At 42.7% G+C, this 18,070-nt stretch overlaps 1 protein-coding gene across 1 annotated transcript in view; it reads left to right on the forward strand.

Moving 5' to 3' along the window:
* mei1 (meiotic double-stranded break formation protein 1) overlaps nucleotides 1-18,070 on the forward strand; it is a gene marked incomplete at both ends in the record, with an annotated part of 87,696 nt that overhangs the window by 28,012 nt on the left and 41,614 nt on the right. Inside the window, 8 exons of the mRNA XM_084070697.1 lie at nucleotides 816-933; nucleotides 1,072-1,163; nucleotides 1,368-1,512; nucleotides 3,189-3,300; nucleotides 6,273-6,333; nucleotides 7,887-7,984; nucleotides 14,435-14,467; nucleotides 17,475-17,655. Coding sequence (XP_083926823.1) covers nucleotides 816-933; nucleotides 1,072-1,163; nucleotides 1,368-1,512; nucleotides 3,189-3,300; nucleotides 6,273-6,333; nucleotides 7,887-7,984; nucleotides 14,435-14,467; nucleotides 17,475-17,655 — 840 coding nt within the window. The remainder of the gene's footprint in view (nucleotides 1-815; nucleotides 934-1,071; nucleotides 1,164-1,367; nucleotides 1,513-3,188; nucleotides 3,301-6,272; nucleotides 6,334-7,886; nucleotides 7,985-14,434; nucleotides 14,468-17,474; nucleotides 17,656-18,070) is intronic.

The following is an 18,070-nucleotide window of genomic DNA, read 5'->3' on the forward strand; positions in this document are numbered from 1 at the left end:
ATTTGCTAATAGCTACATGCAGTTAGAAAGAAAGTTATAGAGTAAATTAATGAAGTGCTGACGTCACTTCCGTTATCCCCTGGGTTCACAGAGTTGTTTTCTCCATTCTAAATCCCATACACTGCACGCACGCACATGCACAAGCACAATGTCCTCTATCTTCTGTAAAGTCCATCTTTCATATGATCATGTACAGTTGTAACATTACAAGATCAACCCTCACTTTTTCTGTCATGTCAAAAAGTTTTGACACATATTCCAGTTTTAGTTTCTAAAACTGGAATATGGGTCTTTGACTTTTTTGCTCATAGGAGATGTGTGTGCCAGCACGGCCACTTAAAAAAAAAAAAAAAGGTTTTATTCAAATTGTATATTTGAACTGCCTTGACTGTCACATTGTAGCCTACATATACTGTAGACCTACTATATCAATCAAATGTGCCTCAAATGTTCAACTCTTGAATCGAAATACACATTATACACAACTGTTTCTATTCGCCTATTTGACAGAGAAGCTTGCAGCTTTCAAATGTTTAATTTTTCGTTTAATGATACACCATTTTCTGCATTCGGTAACATATTCAATTTGATATCAAATCTGCCCATGCCTACATGAAACCCATTTTGTTTATGTGTGTGTTTAGCATCAACACACTTAACACAACAACACACATCTCTCTCTCTCTCTCTCTCTCTCTCTCTCTCTCTCTCTCTCTCTCTCTCTCTCTCTCTCTCTCTCTCTCTCTCTCTCTTGATGTCTGTCTGTCTGTCTGTCTGTCTGTCTGTCTGTCTGTATTGTTGTGTGTGCTTTCCAGACTGAACCACCAGTCCAGTCCAGTCCAGTACAGGGAGATAGGGAAGCTGGTGGAAGTCATCACTAACAGATGCAGTGAGCTGCCTCCTCTGCCCTCCTCGTCTCATCAGCGAGCCTCTGTGAGTCTGGCTCGCTTCCTGTTTATTTGTGTGTATTGAATTCTAGATCGTTGGTACACACAGGTCAATAAGCTTGAGAAAGCTCCTCTCCTCTCCTCTCCTCTCCTCTCCTCTCCTCTCCTCTCCTCTCCATTTCAGGGAAGCCTGAAGACCTCAGATGCGAGTGGCCAGGTCTCGAGGTCACTAGGTTTTCTACTCCAAGCGCTGCTCTCCTTCCAGGCTGCCTGCAGGTCAGAAAGGCCTCTGTCTGTTCTGTTTGTCTATATGTTGTCACATACTGCATGGTTACTGTTTCTGTTGGGTTAGATGCATAAATAGATTGCTATCAACATTATCTAGTGACATGTAAAGAAAATGAAATTAAAGATAACTTCCTGTTACTTCCTGTTTTTGTCCATCATTTTCTCATGTGTGTGTCTGCGACTGTGTGTCAGGTTGGCTGAGCAGTGTGCATCAGATCCCTCTCTGAAGGAGAACGCATTCAGGGCTCCATGCAAACAGGACCAGACAGAGGATTCACTGGAGTCTCTGTGTCGATGTCTGCTCCACTGCTGTGACGTCTGCATCCCCACTGTCACTGTGAGTGCACGCACGCACGCACGCACGCACGCACGCACGCACGCACGCACGCACGCACGCACGCACGCACGCACGCACGCACACTCACGCGCGCGCGCACGGACACACGCACGGACATTTGCACGCATACAAATATACTCAAGATAATTTTTAGGCAGTCTTTGCTTTGATTAGACAAGACAATAGAGAGACAGGAAACTGCTGTCAGAGAGGGTTTAATCTCTCAAGAACAGATTCCGACCTGCGGTGGAATCTGTCGGAGCGGTTCGTCCTAACCAGTGCGCATTGGATACAAGTGGGCGTGCCTTCAGATCAGGAAGTGGGCCGCGCTTTACCCAATCAAATGTAGTGGGCGGGATTCACGTGTCCATCCACCATGATCCACCCTCCCCCCCTCGAAACTAGCCGAAACTAATTTAACAATAGCGTCCTCGGAGCGGACAAAACCACGGAAAGATATTCACATTTTAAATGACTCTTTCATCATAGAAACAAGTGGGCTTATAACCAAAACCATCCATGTTCTCTGGGAGAAGTGGTGTTAGTGTTCCGTGTAGAAATATTGTTAGTGGGAATGAAAACATGGTCGCACCAACCGGAAGTGATGCGCTATAGGCAGACATGAAACCGGTGTTTCCCTGCGCTCTAGTCTAACATTATACTCCTGCCAGACTCCACAGAATATCAGAAAAGCAGAGGTCGCTGTTTTTCATTTTCTGTGGGGTATGGCTACGCGAGACTAGAGAGGGTTAAGCACTAGTCATGTCGGGATTGGCTATTTTAAGCCTTTTTATGTACGATTTTATCCTATTTTGCTTCATCTATATCAGCTGACATATGTTCAAACAGCATACACCGTGTCAGGGCGTCTTTTCCACATTAAATGGTACGTCACTCATCAGTCAATTCAGTCAAGTCAAATGCTTCGACCAGGCGTTGATGGAAGCAACTGTCCAAAAACAGGAGTCAGTCCTGTTTTTGGTGTGACGTGATGGAAATAAAAGCTAGCTGCAATGTATCCCACAATGAATGGACAGTAAAGTTTGCTTGTAAAAGATACAGACACATTCATTCTGATAGGCAAAGTCCATTGGCTACAAAGTTATATTCTTAAATGTCAGACACATTCCACTCCCATCGGCAAGTGGGACACATAAACAAACGCACAATACTCTCTCTCTGCTCATCCTACAAACACCGTTCAAGGGATGTGTTCAGCAGAAAATCAATTGCATTGAGAACGTAACATTTTCTGCTTAAATTATCCAGTTGATTAGTCAAAAAAAAGAAAGTTTTTACAGCTGTTCAAACCTACCACGGGTTATATGTGCAGCGTTTCATTTGAGGTTGTCCCATAAGAATTAAGAATCTCAACCAGACAACTGGTGGTGTCTACCGTATTGACAGGAAGATACTGCTGAGGAGAAACAGTGAAATCAGCAGGGGCAGTGTAGGCGGGGGGCATCAAGGCCACTGTGGCCGTAGGGCATGTCATTTTCCGTGGGGCACACGGACAAAGAGAGGGGCAACGAGTGCCTTGGCCGTTTCTCCTCTGGTCATTTGTATATTCAACGTTTTCATTACACAGACCAAGAATGCCTCAGGGCACCCGTTAAATTATATTTAAAATCTCTTACAATCACTATATTTGTGTGTGTTCTTCTGTGTGTTTACAGAGGATGTGCGAGCGTGTCCTCCATGCCCAGGTGCTCCAGTGTTTCTACACCATTCTATCCTGTCAGTTCACCCTCCTCCCTTCTATAATGCCAGTCTTCGCCACCAAGCTAGGTGAGTCAGCTAACATATCTGCGGAATGATAGGTACCCTCACGCAAGCACACTCACACACACACACACACACACACACACACACACACACACACACACACACACACACACACACACACACAGACGCACGCACGCACGCACGCACGCACGCACGCACACACACACACACACACACACACACACACACACACACACACACACACACACACACACACACACACACACACACACACACACACACACACACACACACACACACTTACAGATACATCTATATGAGTTTGAATTATTGAAAATATAGATAGTGGCTAGGATGATGCTGTCAGTGTTTAGGCCTAGGAGTCCAGGATGTGGGTAGGTTGGAATAAAGATTCCAGGAGAGGGTTGTGGCCCTGAATATCTTAGCTTGGGAGTCCATGAAACATATCTGGTGATGGACGACAGAGACCTCCTTCAGCCCCACCCTCCCCATCAGGAACTTGGAAGAGAAGGAGATAGGGGATGAGAAACACAGGGAGAGGAGAGAAAAAGAGCGGGTGGGTGCGAGATACAGAATCACACTGGCTGGTGGGCTTGGCTGAGTACTGTATAATACTGTATGCTTCTCTTATGGTGTGTGGAGAGGAGTTGTTTATCAGGCTTGTTTTTTCCTCCTGAACTTAAGCTGTCCCAACTACATATAATAGCTTGTCCCTGAGAATGTTTAAGAATGAGAATTTTAAACATGAACAAGAGCAAGTATTATATATACAAAGTATATCCTGAGTGCCATGAATTGATAATTCCCTGCCTTGTAACCCGGGGATCCCTTAGACCCTGATACTGCAGTTTTTCTATCCTATGAGGAAGTTAATGAGAATTACTTACGGGGAGCAGCAACTGGACAGCTAGAAGCATACCAGGCAGGTGAATGCAATTTAGATCCTTGTAGGATAGAAAAGCATCATTATAATTGAGAACCACCGACTAACTGTAGATTTAACAGGACTTGTGGCCATTACAGGGCTCAAACCTGTGACCAGTGGTGGAAAAAGTACTGACATTCTTTACTTAGAAAACTAAAAGTATCAATACCACAATGTAGAAGTACTCTGTTACTAGTAAACGGCCTGCGTTCAAAATGGTACTTAACTAAAAAATACAAGTACAAGTATTGGCATCAAAATATACTTAAGGTACCAAAAGTACAAGTACTAAAATGTTTGAAAATAGCAGATCTATAAGCAATATTTGCCTCTGAGATGTACTGGAGTAAAAGTAGAAGTATTGAAAATTGGAAATACTCCAGTAAAGTAAACGTGCCTCAAAATTGTAATTGTAAAATTTCTAAATACCACTTATTCTACTCTTCTTGCACTAATGTACAGTATCTAAACTAGAAAAATGGGCTCTTTGGAGCACAGGTCTACGCCTGGCCAGGTAGTAGAAGTAACACACACACACACACACACACACACACACACACACACACACGGACGGACGGACGGACGGACGGACGGACGGACGGACGGACGGACAGGGTGCAAAACGTCTCGGCCATGCCTTTGGCCTGGCGGAGACAGTTATATGTAAGTGTATGTGTGTAGCTTTGCACATTCTATATATCCCCAAACAAAATTATTTTCCACTCATATTCTGCACACTCACCATTTCTGCTAAAGATCCTTTACCCTTCCAGAATAGGGAAGGTATATAATCAATAATAATTCTCTATAAGAGATTACCAGCACTCACATAACTGTCCTTTAAGGCACTTTTATTTATAGTCAGTTGGCATGGTACACTGCAGAGCAGACAGAACAACATACACGTTTCGTCATCAAGCCTTCATCAGCGTTGTAAGGTATATCATCAAGCCATCTGCCCCGCAAGGACAGGTGGCTGGCTACTGAGAACAGTGTCATTGACAGGCGAGACCTAGCTGCCTCAGGCTCACGTCTGAAAGACAATACAGTGAGTATAACTGCCTGGCAGTGCCCCCGAAGAGAACTTCCCCTGTGGAAATGTTATGGCATGAACTGTGCAGTGCACAACACATTTCAGGAGATGCAACAGACAGGTGTTTTGGCATCGAGAGAGAGGGTGGGAGAAAGAGAGAGAGGGATTGAGAGAAAGTGGGTTCATGAAATAAATAGCTTTGTCTAATAAGTACGCATTGATCTCTTTTATTGAAGCACATAACCAACCAGGCCTTTAAGTCCAGCTCTTTACAGTATACATTTATTTATTTATAGGACTTGCTGTCCTATTAGTGTAGCAGTTTGGCACTGGATAACGAGGTGTTTTCACCACTGATCCAGAGTGGTGAATCAGTGGTGTTAGAATATATATACAATGAGAGGTATCATTTATTTATTTAATTACAAATAATGGGAGATCAAAGTGAAAGTAGGGATGGAGTCATTCTGGCTCTCCTTAAAGGACGACTTCACCACTTTTCAACCTATCTTCATATAATTGGTCCTCACTAATGCTCATGATAAATGGTACCATTTTCTTCTATGTCTGTGTCTCAGAGGAGGGCTGTGGACTGTTCAGAAACCGTCTACCAGTGACATCATCGATGAGGAATCCAAGCCAATAGAAACTGCAGGCTTTCTATTCCTGGAAAGTTGCAATGCAATAATAGAAGCCATTGTTCTCGCATTAATAAAAATCTAAATAATAAACTTGAAATCTTGTTGGAAAAAAAAATCCTGCCTAATGATGATGTCACTGGTAGACGATTTCTGGACTGTCCACAGCCCTCCTACGAGACACAGACCAAGTAGAAAAAAAGGTACCATTTTATCATGAGTATTAATGAGGACCAATTATATGAAGATAGGTTGAAAAGTGGTGAAGTCGTCCTTTAATAAGGAACCTGTCTCTCTCTCGTCTTACCTACCTCCCCCTTACCTACCTACCTCCGCCTCACTTCTCCCCCTCATCACTTTCTTCTCTTCTTTCATTGTCCTCACTCCTTCCCCCCAGCATCCTCTGGCTTCTACAGGTTGGCTCTGGAACACAAAGCTATCCTCTGTGCTGGGAACAGGTAAGGGGAGAACCCCAAGACAAACACAAACTCACACACGCACGCACGCAGGCACGCAGGCATGCAGGCATGCACGCACGCACGCAGGCACGCACGCACACACACACACACACACACACACACACACACACACACACACACACACACACACACACACACACACACACACACACACACACACACACACACACACACACACACACACACACACAAACTTGCACTTGTAACCTTTCCCTGAATTCCATTTATTATATTACACTATTGTCTCCGCCAGGCCGGATGGCCTCATGTCGGCCCTTCGCATTTTCGCCAATACCAAACTTTTTTTCCTGGATTTGTGCGTGCGTGCGTGCGTGCATCTGTTTGGCCCAGAGAGTTCAGTTCTTATCGAGTGCTCTCTGCTGGAGCAGATTGAACTGGCAGACACATGAGAGAAACTGAGGCCTCAGTCATTTCTCAGTCACTTTCTATCTCTGCCTCTATCAAGCCACTTTTCTCCCAGTGTCTCTGTCTGTGAGCAATACAATTGCAGCCCCACTGTGTGTGTGTGTGTGTGTGTGTGTGTGTGTGTGTAACAATAAAGCACAACCTTGAACCTTGAACCTTGAGATTGGAGGACAAGCAAACAATGATCTGCTGTGGAAAATGTAATGTGTGGGACCATCTAGCAGTAAACACATCCATGATATCTTGACATATCAACTTAATAATCACTTGCTCATTCTCAGTTACGTTCTTCTTTATTGAAACCACAAATTAAAGCACAAGACGTGCGTCTGCGTCCACGCATAGGGTGCACTCTGTACTGTAACTAGTAATGGAAATATTTGCGTCGCAGTGTGCAGAGTACAGTATATGCCCTCTTGACAGCCAATACAGCAGTGCGCTCTGACTGCGCCAAACCACACCTCATTTTAAGACTAACACACCCATGAGCGCTAAATAGGTGCAAGATCATTTGATATTTAAAGAAGTGGTAAATAGGAGACCTGCGCCATTTAGAAGATAGGATTAACACGTGCGCTTCCGCTAGTGTGTGCGTGTGCGTGTGCGTGTGCGTGTGCGTGTGCGTGTGCGTGTGCGTGTGCGTGTGCGTGTGTGTGTGTGTGTGTTTTTGTCGCTTTTTGAATTTGTGTCTCTTTTGGAAAGGTGTGTGTTTGTTCTGTGCCTCAATAGTGTTTTTTGTGTGTGCAGATGATGCGGTGTGTTTATTTTACCTCTGTGTGCGCATCACAGTAGTGTGTACAGTATTTATGTGTAAGCGTAATATGTTTGTGGTTGACTGTGAGCCACCTTCTTTGAGCTGTAATAAAACTGAAACCAGTCTAAACTGTCTTTAGTTCTTATTTTAAAGCCTGAATTAAAGCCTTAAAAAAAAAAGCAAGTTCACTACAAGATCTGGAACATGCACTCTGGATGATGTGTAATGAGTTTTTTTCCCCCTCTTTCTTTATCTCAGGCTTCTATTTACCCATTCTCTCTGTTGTGCCCTCTATTATGTATTCTTTCTGTTCTCTTAATTCTCTCTCTTGCTGTCACTTGCTGTGTTTTAGAAACCAGAGTCTGAATGCATCTTGCTGTGGTTTTCTACATAAACTCAGTATGTGTCTCCTGTCTCAGCCAGACCCTGCCACAAGCAACTATCAACATGGTAATGCAAACAACACACACACATACACACACACACACACACACACACACACACACACACACACACACACACACACACACACACACACACACACACACACACACACACACACACACACACACACACACACACACACACACACACACACACACACACACACACACACACACACACACACACACACACTCAAACACATGCACGCGAGGCACATAACACACAATCTTAGCCAGTGTCAACATAGCTGTATTTGTTTCCAGACATCTTCTTAGGTCTGATTTATACTTAGTTAGATCGCCTGTGCTCACGCTCAACTAAGAATAACTAGTCACTAGTCACTATAGAATGTTAATTCACAAAATACTTTCACAATGACGTGCAGGACAGCATGCAAGACTAAAGGGAATATAGGGACGTATACCTGTATAATACTGATGTTTCAATGAAATCTGTACGTAATGAAGCTATGAAAGTCCTGTTAAAAACCATGAACGAAAAATGTAGGTCCGAGCTTGAATAATTATGAGAAGAGACGAATGCTATTGTGTTTGCCTGCAGGTTTTGCTATGTACTGGTATCAATTATTACTGATACCCATGCACATTGAGAGTTGAAGCCAAAAACTACAGTAGGCCTCAGGGAAGTTTCAGCAAAAAACAAAAACTGCTGTGGTTTGCTGAAGTCATCTAGTTTAAATGAACTCAACACAGGATCTTAGGATCTCCTCAGTTCAAAGGAAACTGTGTCAGGCACGGCCCATACTGCCGGTTCAAAGTCCTGAGTTCAGCAGCTCCAAAGGACTCTTATCCCCTGCCAACTGTCAGGTCATACCATCTTGGACCGTAGCCTGGAGGCAGCGGTAAAGCTTTATGAGTTTTCTGTTTTTATTGAGACAGTGCAGTGAAAATGACATGCCCTGAGTTTGATTCAAACCCACAACCCACAACCTGTACATGATTCTACTGGTACATTTCATTGGAGCCTACTTTAACACACAAATAATGATTATAATGACCTGATAGTCAGAACATTCTACGAGAAAAGCAATAAGGAATCATACATGTTTTTCACAAAGTCACCTACTTGATTTTGTATGGGTGCTGTACCCTTTAACAAACCAGAGGTTCAGAGTCATTACTAAGATTAGGGAAGGCTGTAATATTTACAGTAATGTGCTTTATTGATGTTGGAACATTTTTTTTTTTTTAATCTTTATCTCCAATGTTAATTTAGGCCAAGGGGCACACATTAAGAATACAAGTTCCATTATACCCAGGAGGGTTTGCATGTGCTGTAGGAAGATTTGCGTATATTAATTTCATGTTGGTGTGTTTGATGGGGCAGGGAGACTGATATATTGTGCTCAAATGAAATGCGAATGACACATATTTAAATTTACTCTAGTCTTGATACATGCTAAAGTTGAGGGGTTGGGGCCTGGAAAGTGAGTTTATGCTACCTACATATTACAGTAGCCTGGCGTAGCCAGACTATATCACTGCGTGGATATGAGTCTGGTGCTTCCATGAGGACGTTTTTTTCCCCAAGGGGCGGGATCAAAACAATGGCCCTCGGCCCTGATTGGTCCCCCACGTCTTCTGGAGCAGGAAATGGATTCTCTATGGAGCGGTGCCAGACCCAAATCGCAGAGTGCAATTTTTTTTTACACTTGCAGATTCGTCTGGTCCCAGGCTAATATTACAGCACTGCAGTCAGATTTGTCATTACAATGTTGTGGCATTTAAAACACAGTGGAGTCATGTATTTTCTTAATATAACAAGACGCGCACGTGTGTGTGTGTGCAGTGTGTGTGTGTGTGTGTGTGTGTGTGTGTGTGTGTGTGTGTGTGTGTGTGTGTGTGTGTGTGTGTGTGTGTGTGTGTGTGTTTACCTCTTCAGAAGTGTTTGTTCCTCTCTTTCCTTCTGTCAACAGCTTCTTCCTTCTCATCGGCTCTTATTTCTTTGGTTCTTTACTGTATCCCTCCATTCATCCCTCCATCTACAGAATGCTTGAGTTGCTCAGCTTTCATCTTTCATTATCTCTTACTCCACTTCCTGTTGATATTTACCCATGTGCTTATACACAACCAACTCCCTCATGCTGCCTCACTGTTTGTTGATGTTATTTATTGATGTTATTTCATTCAAAGCATACAGGTCAGTTGAGAACAGATTCTCATGTACGACGATGACCCCTGGTGATAAAAGGGCAAAGGCCTTGCCAGCGGAATATTACAACCTTGGGAGCTGGAACAAGAAAATGATAATGTCTGTCCTTTGCTTGCATCCTTCTACTTGTTTTAATTGATGTTTGTTTCCGACTCAAACCATATTTTGATTGATTAATTGATTGATTGAGCGAGTGAGTGAGTGAGTGAGTGAGTAGTGAGTGTCTGGTATGCTGTGATAGCAGCAAAGAGAGTAAAGATTATTATATTATACTCCATTCTATTTTATTCCATTTCCTTTCTATGCTAGAGTACGCCTGTTTGACGCCTGTCTACTTCTGTTCTATTCCTATTCTACAGTATTCTGTTTGTTCCCTTCCTATTCTATTGCATTTCATTCTATTCTCTTCATTTCCCATCTGTCCCCGTATTCCCTTCTATCCTCCCTGCAGTACAAATTGTCCTTTGTGTGTTGTCATGTGTCAGTCTGGCTCTCTCTGCTGTCTCCTCCATCTCTCTCCTCATCTGTCTTCTTTATCCATCTGTCTGCCTTTCTTTCACTCTTTCCACCGTTTACTCGTGTAGTTTGAGTTATTTTACTTCTTTATTCCTCCCATGCTCTGCTCTTCTCCCCTGCAGTCTGCCATGGGTCACTGCTGGCCTTATCTGCTGTGAGTGTGTGTTAGTGAGTTTGCCATCTGTTCGTTCAATTTTCTACAGCCATGATTGGTCCCTGGTCTTTTCTCATGTGTTTATTTTCTATCCTCATCTATCCCCAAACATTCCTTCCCTCGCTCGCTCTTTTTTCTCTCTCCATCTCTGTCCCCCTCTGTCTATCTCTTTCTGCAAAGAAGCGCTTTTCTCTCTCTCCCCTTCCATCATCTCTCCCTTTGAACATTTTACAGATGTAAAGTTTGTGTTGAGATGCATCGTCTCTCCATTGTGTTAGTAAATCCTCTTTAATGTGGAACTCCCCTCTCCCCTTTTCATCTCTCACTCTCTTTCTGGAATCCTTTTTTTACATTTTCTTTTTTTATATTTCATTCCTCGCCTCTCTCCATCAGGACTACCGGCCTCACCGTTCAACCTCAGAGGCAATGGGCCTCATTCACCAATTTTCTCTTAAATTTCTATTAGATTTCTCTTATATGTTCTCTTAACTGTTAAGAGAGAAATAAGAAAAGCCTACCTGTGTCCTGTTCTTAACATCCAAATCTGTTCTTAATCAGGTGTGCTGAATCCCACTTGATCTTAAATTAGGCAACGTCCATAGGAATCTTATTGGTTTGCATGCGTTTATGTGCTAAAGAGACATGAAAGCTGTTTCACCATGCAATATCATTCAATGAGAAGAAATCTTACCAAAATGTGGATTATATTATTTTTTATTTATTTTTTTCTTATATTTTTATCCCACGATTTTGTAACCCCTATTTTTTCACCCAGTGCCAATGCCTAAGCGTGTAATCCTGGGCACTATCTTCCCTCTGCCAACCTAGGGAGGCCAGGGCCGAGCTCATGCCTCCTTCAATGCATGAGAGCCAACTGACCTTCTTATCACCTGACAGGGGAGAGTTTCCCTGGTTGGACGTAGCGTGTGGAAGGAACACGTTATTCCAACCAGTTCCCTTCCCCTCCATCAGGCGCCCCGGCTGGCCAGGGGGAGGCAGTATAGTGACCAGGATTACTGCATGTTTTTTTGTGAGGGTACCTACCCTAGGAGACACGGGGAGAACATGCAAACTCCATTATATCCATTATATTATTTTTCATAGTATTGACACTATGGATATCAAAAAACCCAGTAATGGCAATACATTAACATTTGTGATACTGTAAAAGCCTTGTAAAGCCTACATTATGCACCATTGTACAACTGTGTCATATGGCGGAAATCGCCGATCTACAAGCTCCCAGCAGCTGAGCTTGTGGATTGGCAATTTTCACTGCTCAACACCATTGTGCACGGAAGTGTAAATCAGACTTTAGTAGAGGACATGTAACTGAAATTAAAAGGGGGCTGAACGCATGCAATATCCTCCAGGATGTTATAGTTATAATTGGGATCAATTGACCAATACAAATATTTAGCCCTGCATGAATTTAATAATCCAATCAAATTACTCTAAAACATATCATACACATCTTATTAAATGATATTCATGTATGTTTTCTAGCATTGGACAAACAAAATGTGTGGACTGTGTTTTCTCTTATCTCAGTAAGAGTGCTCTCGACCACTCTTAAAGAAAACGTAGCTGAATCCCAGATAAGAACACAATAAGAAAAATTGCTAGTTAAGAACAAAATAAGAGAAAATCTGTTCTTATATCGCTTCCTGAATGAGGCCCAATGGCCTTATTATCTGAGCCTGATGTCTCTAGTTCCATCTCTCTCCCTTCATTGATCCTTCAATCTTTCCTGACTTGTTTGCCCTTTGACTCTTTCCTTTATGTCTGCTCTTTCACTGTATTGCTGCTGTGCCTTTATCTTTATCCTCTTGTCTTTTCCTGTCTTACCTATTATTATTATAATTATACATTCTTATTGTACTGGATGCTCCACGCTGTGAGCTTGTACATCTGCTTGTAGTAGATCTGCTTCAGTTGTCATTCTACCCTGAAGTGACAGATTGAGTTCATTGGGCAGGTTGAATGTCGCACAAGTAAGCAAGTTTTGCAACCAAAGTTGCTCAAACATGCAAGTTAAGGGCGTGTGCCTTGATGTGGTTTATCATTTTTCACAGTCACGTTCACCTGATTTTTTTTATATAATAATTGTGTAACTGACATAAACGCGTGAGTCGGCATGACGGTTATGAATATTTATAGTGACCTTTTGCGCTGAGTGAAGACTTGAGTGAAATGATTAATCTCACTTTCCATATTGTATTTGGTCATTGTACAGATCATATTCTATGAGAGGGAAAAGGTGCTGGGTTGAGAGAATCAGAATAACCTTTAATGTCACATCACAAGTTTAGAGGTGTAAAACACAATTGCATCTGCGACATGGATAGTCCTGTGTGATATATACAGTGTGTATATATATATTATCACATACCAGACTTTATTTGCAATGGAGACATGAGGAAAGCTGTATCTTCCCTTGGAGTTGTACCGCAGCTTACCAATCAGCACAACTAAACTGCCAGTGGACGAGCTCCTTGATTAATGATTTTACCATGCAAAAAAATCCTCAAAACAACAAAGCTGCAATGATGTGGCAAAATGTATCTGGACGCAAAGGAAACAAAACACGCAGAAAACAGCTACCATGGATGGTTCACAGAACTGGTGTGTACTAAGAAAGGGGAGACATGCCAGAAACATTTCCGTGCCAACTCTGACTCTCTCCCCACACTGTTGAGGAATCCCAGTGGGAATGTGGACTACACCATTTTGTTAGCAGGGGGACAGTTCCTCATTCACAGTAATGTTAATATATTCATTTAAAGTGTTGATCAGATATTATTTTCTTGTCTTTGTGAAAAATAAGGATATGGGTATGAGGTAAACTAAGGTGGCACGTGACCTGGCATTCGTCGCTGCCGATGTGTTATACAATCGAGGGAAGGCAGATCAAGCCTGGGTGATTATATACGTGTGTGTGTGTGTGTGTGTGTGTGTGTGTGTGTGTGTGTGTGTGTGTGTGTGTGTGTGTGTGTGTGTGTGTGTGTGTGTGTGTGTGTGTGTGTGTGTGTGTGTGTGTGTGTGTGTGTGTGTGTGTGTGTGTGTGTGTGCGTGCATGGCCGGCGCGCCCATTAGGCAGAGTAGGCAGTTGCCTAGGGCGCCACTGGGGGGGGGGGGGGGCAAAAAATGGTGGCGCAGGGCCGGTGGCGCTGTGGCAGAAAACGGTGGCGCGGGGGGGGGGGGGGGGCGCCAGGAAAAATATTGCCTAGGGCGCCAAATTGCCTAGCACTTGCCCTGTGTGTGTGTGTGTGTGTGTATTATACTCCATCTTTGTCCTCTCTCTCTCTTAGTCTTTGCATACAAAGAAGGAAACTTCTCTCTGTTTAAATATCTCCCTCCAGACATAGAGGAACTGCAGCTCCTCTCTGTCACAACCACGTGTCAGTGAACCCTCGCCCTCTCTCATCTCGCTTTCTCTCTAACTTTACCTCTCTGTTCCCTCATAAGTTCTCTCGCTCACACTCTCTTTCTCTCTCCAGACTCCTAGGGTCACACTGTGACCTGCTCACTACTTAGTTTGCCTTTAACTTTCACTGTATTCTTCCCTCATTCCTCACCTTCTCGATCCTTTCTCTCTGTCTCTTTGCTTGCAGACTGCTGTGCTGGCGACGTGCAGCTGGTCACGGGTCAGTGGCCGTACTGTACCTCCCTTCACCTTCTGTAGTTTCTTCTGCATCTCTTTCTTTCCTTCTTTTTTGTATCCTCCAATCCCATTCTTTCATTTAGTTTTTCTCACCCTAGAGACACTGTGTTGCTGTGCTGTTGTTTAGCGAACCCCCTCTTTGCTGCAGGGCTTTCCTCTCCTCCATTTCTCCGCCTGCCCTCCTCCTCATCACCCCCCCACTCTCTCTCTCTCTCTCATTGTTTCATACCCCCCTTCACCTTCTTTTCTTTAACTCTCACTGTCTCTATTTTACATTTTATTGTGCATTTTATTTTGTATTTTGTATTTTTTTAATAACTTTTATTACTTTTGTTGCAGTAACTGTCTTATGTCTTTATCTTTATTTCTTTCTATCTTTCAATCTGACTAATTTTCTTTATTATTTTCTCCCTTTGGCACTCTGTCTATCCTTCATTTATCCCCTGCTCCTTCCTCTATCCACCTCTCCAGTGTCTCTTCTCCTACTCTTTCCTCCTCTCCTCTCCCCTCCATCTACATCTTCTTCCTCTACTCTCCATTCCCCTTTGTACAGTCAGTATGTTTCATTTATTTGTTTCTATCCCTCTCTCCATCCCCCTGCTCTCTCCATCTTACCTCCCCCCAGACTCCTTTATTTCAGTACAACCTGCCCTCTCTCCCTGAATAGCCATTTACCTTTACTTTATCACTCTGTTCCTTTTGTTGCCTCCAGTGAGGAAAGGTAAAGTAGATATCACACAAAATGACTCAGTAAGTCTTAAAGTATCTGATATTACCTATACTTAAGTTTTAAAAGGAATCTGATATTAAATGTACTTAAGTAATGAAAGTAAAAGTAAATGCTTTCAATAATAATAAAAAATATATGATAATAATCAGCCAGACTTCTCTCTCTCTCTGAGCTTTATTCATTTCCTACTGTATGGTACCGTCTTGCAGATGAAAGTGTTCAAATTAATAGAAATGCATTTATCATGACTAAGATTTTAGGGTGAATTTGAAAATGCTGAAATGTAATTCCCTCATGGCAGACAAACACAGTCCATAATAATTCACATTCGGTAAAGTATCTCTTAGATATGGTCATGGGTGATGATTGTTGTATCTACTACTGCAGATAGTAAGAACATACCGACCACCCAGCTCAACATGCAGACAGCATTAATTACTTGTTCAGTATTTTCTTTTTCAGTAATTGTACGTGGGGCTTGGGGAAATGTATTGGATTCAAAAGTATCCAATACAGTATTTCTTTAAAATTGTAGTGGACACAAATAAACATAGTTACTCAGGTACAGATCAGATCCTCAGAAAAAATACATAAGTCAATTAGATAAGTAGTTGTATTAGCCACCTCTAATTTCCATAGGTTGTGTTTTTCTGTCCCTCCTCTTTCTTTAATCATTCTTTTTGTGTCCTTAACTCCTCCTTATCTCTCCCTTCTCCCTCTCTCTTGCTTTCTTTCTCTCTCACACACACTGTTTCTCTCTCTGTCTCTCTCCATCCAGACTCCCTGGGGAACAGGTTGTATCTTCCCTCTGTTTGTAGCCGCGGGTCGGTTGCCTCTTTCCATCTTTCTCCTCCATCAAGACATCTCTCTTCTTCTCTTTCCTTCTCTCTCTCTCTCTCTTTTTCTCTGTCAGATCCTATAGGTGAATGAGGATGTGTCAGTCTCAGCCTGCCTTTCGTTCTATAATTCATTCACTCTTCTTCCCTGCGGTCTGTCCTCTGTGTTGTTCCATGTATCTACGTATGGAATAGCCTGGAATTGAATGGGTATCTGAGCTGTTTTATTGATGTGTCTCCCCGTTCTCTCAATATACTCCTCTCTCCCTTTCTTCCATCTCCTCTCCCTCTCTCTCTCACTCCTCTGACTCTCCTATCCCTCTCCCTCGCCCATTCCTCTCTCTTACTCCTTCACTTCCTCTCTCTCCTCTCCCTGTTTCTCAAACTCTGCCCCATGGATGTGCGTCAGATAGGCCTCATTTTTGTCCCTTGAATTCTTCCTCCATCTCTCTGTTCCTCTTTCCTTCTCCTCATGGAACTCATGGAACTTGCTCCATTATTCCCACAGGTCTCATTTATATAAAGATACATTTCTTAGAAACAACAGCATTAAAAAGACATCCATGGTGTTTCTGTATCAGTTCTATGTTTTGACGTTTTGATAGTCAAAAATGTGTATCCAAGTCCCTCAAGGCCAGTGTTCCCATAAACCATGATAGTGCTGTACTGGTATCCGTGAAACACATTTGCCTGTAAGGCTTTTAATAAATGAGCACTCTGCTTGGTTTAGTCTTTTTTCCTTTCATCTTTCTCCTTCATCCATCTCTCTTTCTTTCTCTCTTGATCCCTTTTTAGTTTTTAGTTGAATTAATTTGGGGAAGTGATAAAAGCACAGAATGATAAGTAACGTCATCAATCTCTGTCATTCTCTTATCTGTCTTGGATTCGCTCTCTCTCCATCACTTCTCTCCATCACCTCTCTCTCTCTCTCTCTCTCTCTCTCTCTCTCGCTCTCTCTGTCATCCTCATTCGCTTTATAATATCCTCAATCACTGTCTTTTTTTTAACCCCTCTTACTTTATTTTCTTTATCCATTACTCGCTGCCGTGTCTCTTTAGCTCTGCATAACATTGATCTCCATCCCTTTCAATCATTACATTTTCTCTCCATCAGTCTCTCTCTACCATCTCTCCCACCTTCTCTATCCATCACTCTCTTATCTTTTTTATTTATTCGTTTTATTTTGTTCTTAACTTTCAAATACAAATTATATTCTCATCTTCAATTTTCTTTATTGGCATGTATAAGGTCAGAAAGACTAACATTATTATTTCTATTTCCATTTCCATTTTGTGATCGTCCAAATGATTGAAGGCATCAGACTGAATCCTCTACAACATACTCGGTATCAGTAATCTATGTGTGAGCAGTTACAGTATATAACATTCTTGCTTCTCTCTTTTGGCATGTTGTCCATTGTCCAGAGCTTGTTGAAGTGGACTCTGTCCTGCAGTGCGGTCTTCCCTCACTGTGTTGCCGTTTGTCAGACTGGCCCTCGCTGCTGACTGAGGTTCCGGGGCTTCTACTGTCAGACTCAATGAGTCCCAGGGTTACGCAGTACTGTCTGGTCATCCTGTTACACCTAGCCCTGCAGCACGGAGACAGGTGATGACACACACACACACACACACACACACACACACACACACACACACACACACACACACACACACACACTCACAAAGTTTAAAGGATAGAACTCGCACATCGATCCATGGTTCCAAAAAAAAAAAAGCATGACAATATTTCGATCCGTGTTATATTTTAGTCAAGTCAGTTGACACATGCATGCGCGTACGGATGCACGAATGCATGCAAACATGCATGTACGCACGCACGCACACATACACACACGCACGCAAGGACATGCAATTGCCGACACCCATATAGACACTTTGCCCTCCAGCATAGTGACAAAACATACTGTATACAAACACAAGCACAAACACACACAATGCTGGGTACAATAGTCTTTGCCCTCAAGCATTGTGAGTACTGTGCACACAAAGACAGGAAGTCA

This window comes from Gymnoscopelus microlampas (assembly GCF_963454915.1).
Source record: "Gymnoscopelus microlampas genome assembly, chromosome: 11".
NCBI lineage: Eukaryota > Metazoa > Chordata > Actinopteri > Myctophiformes > Myctophidae > Gymnoscopelus > Gymnoscopelus microlampas.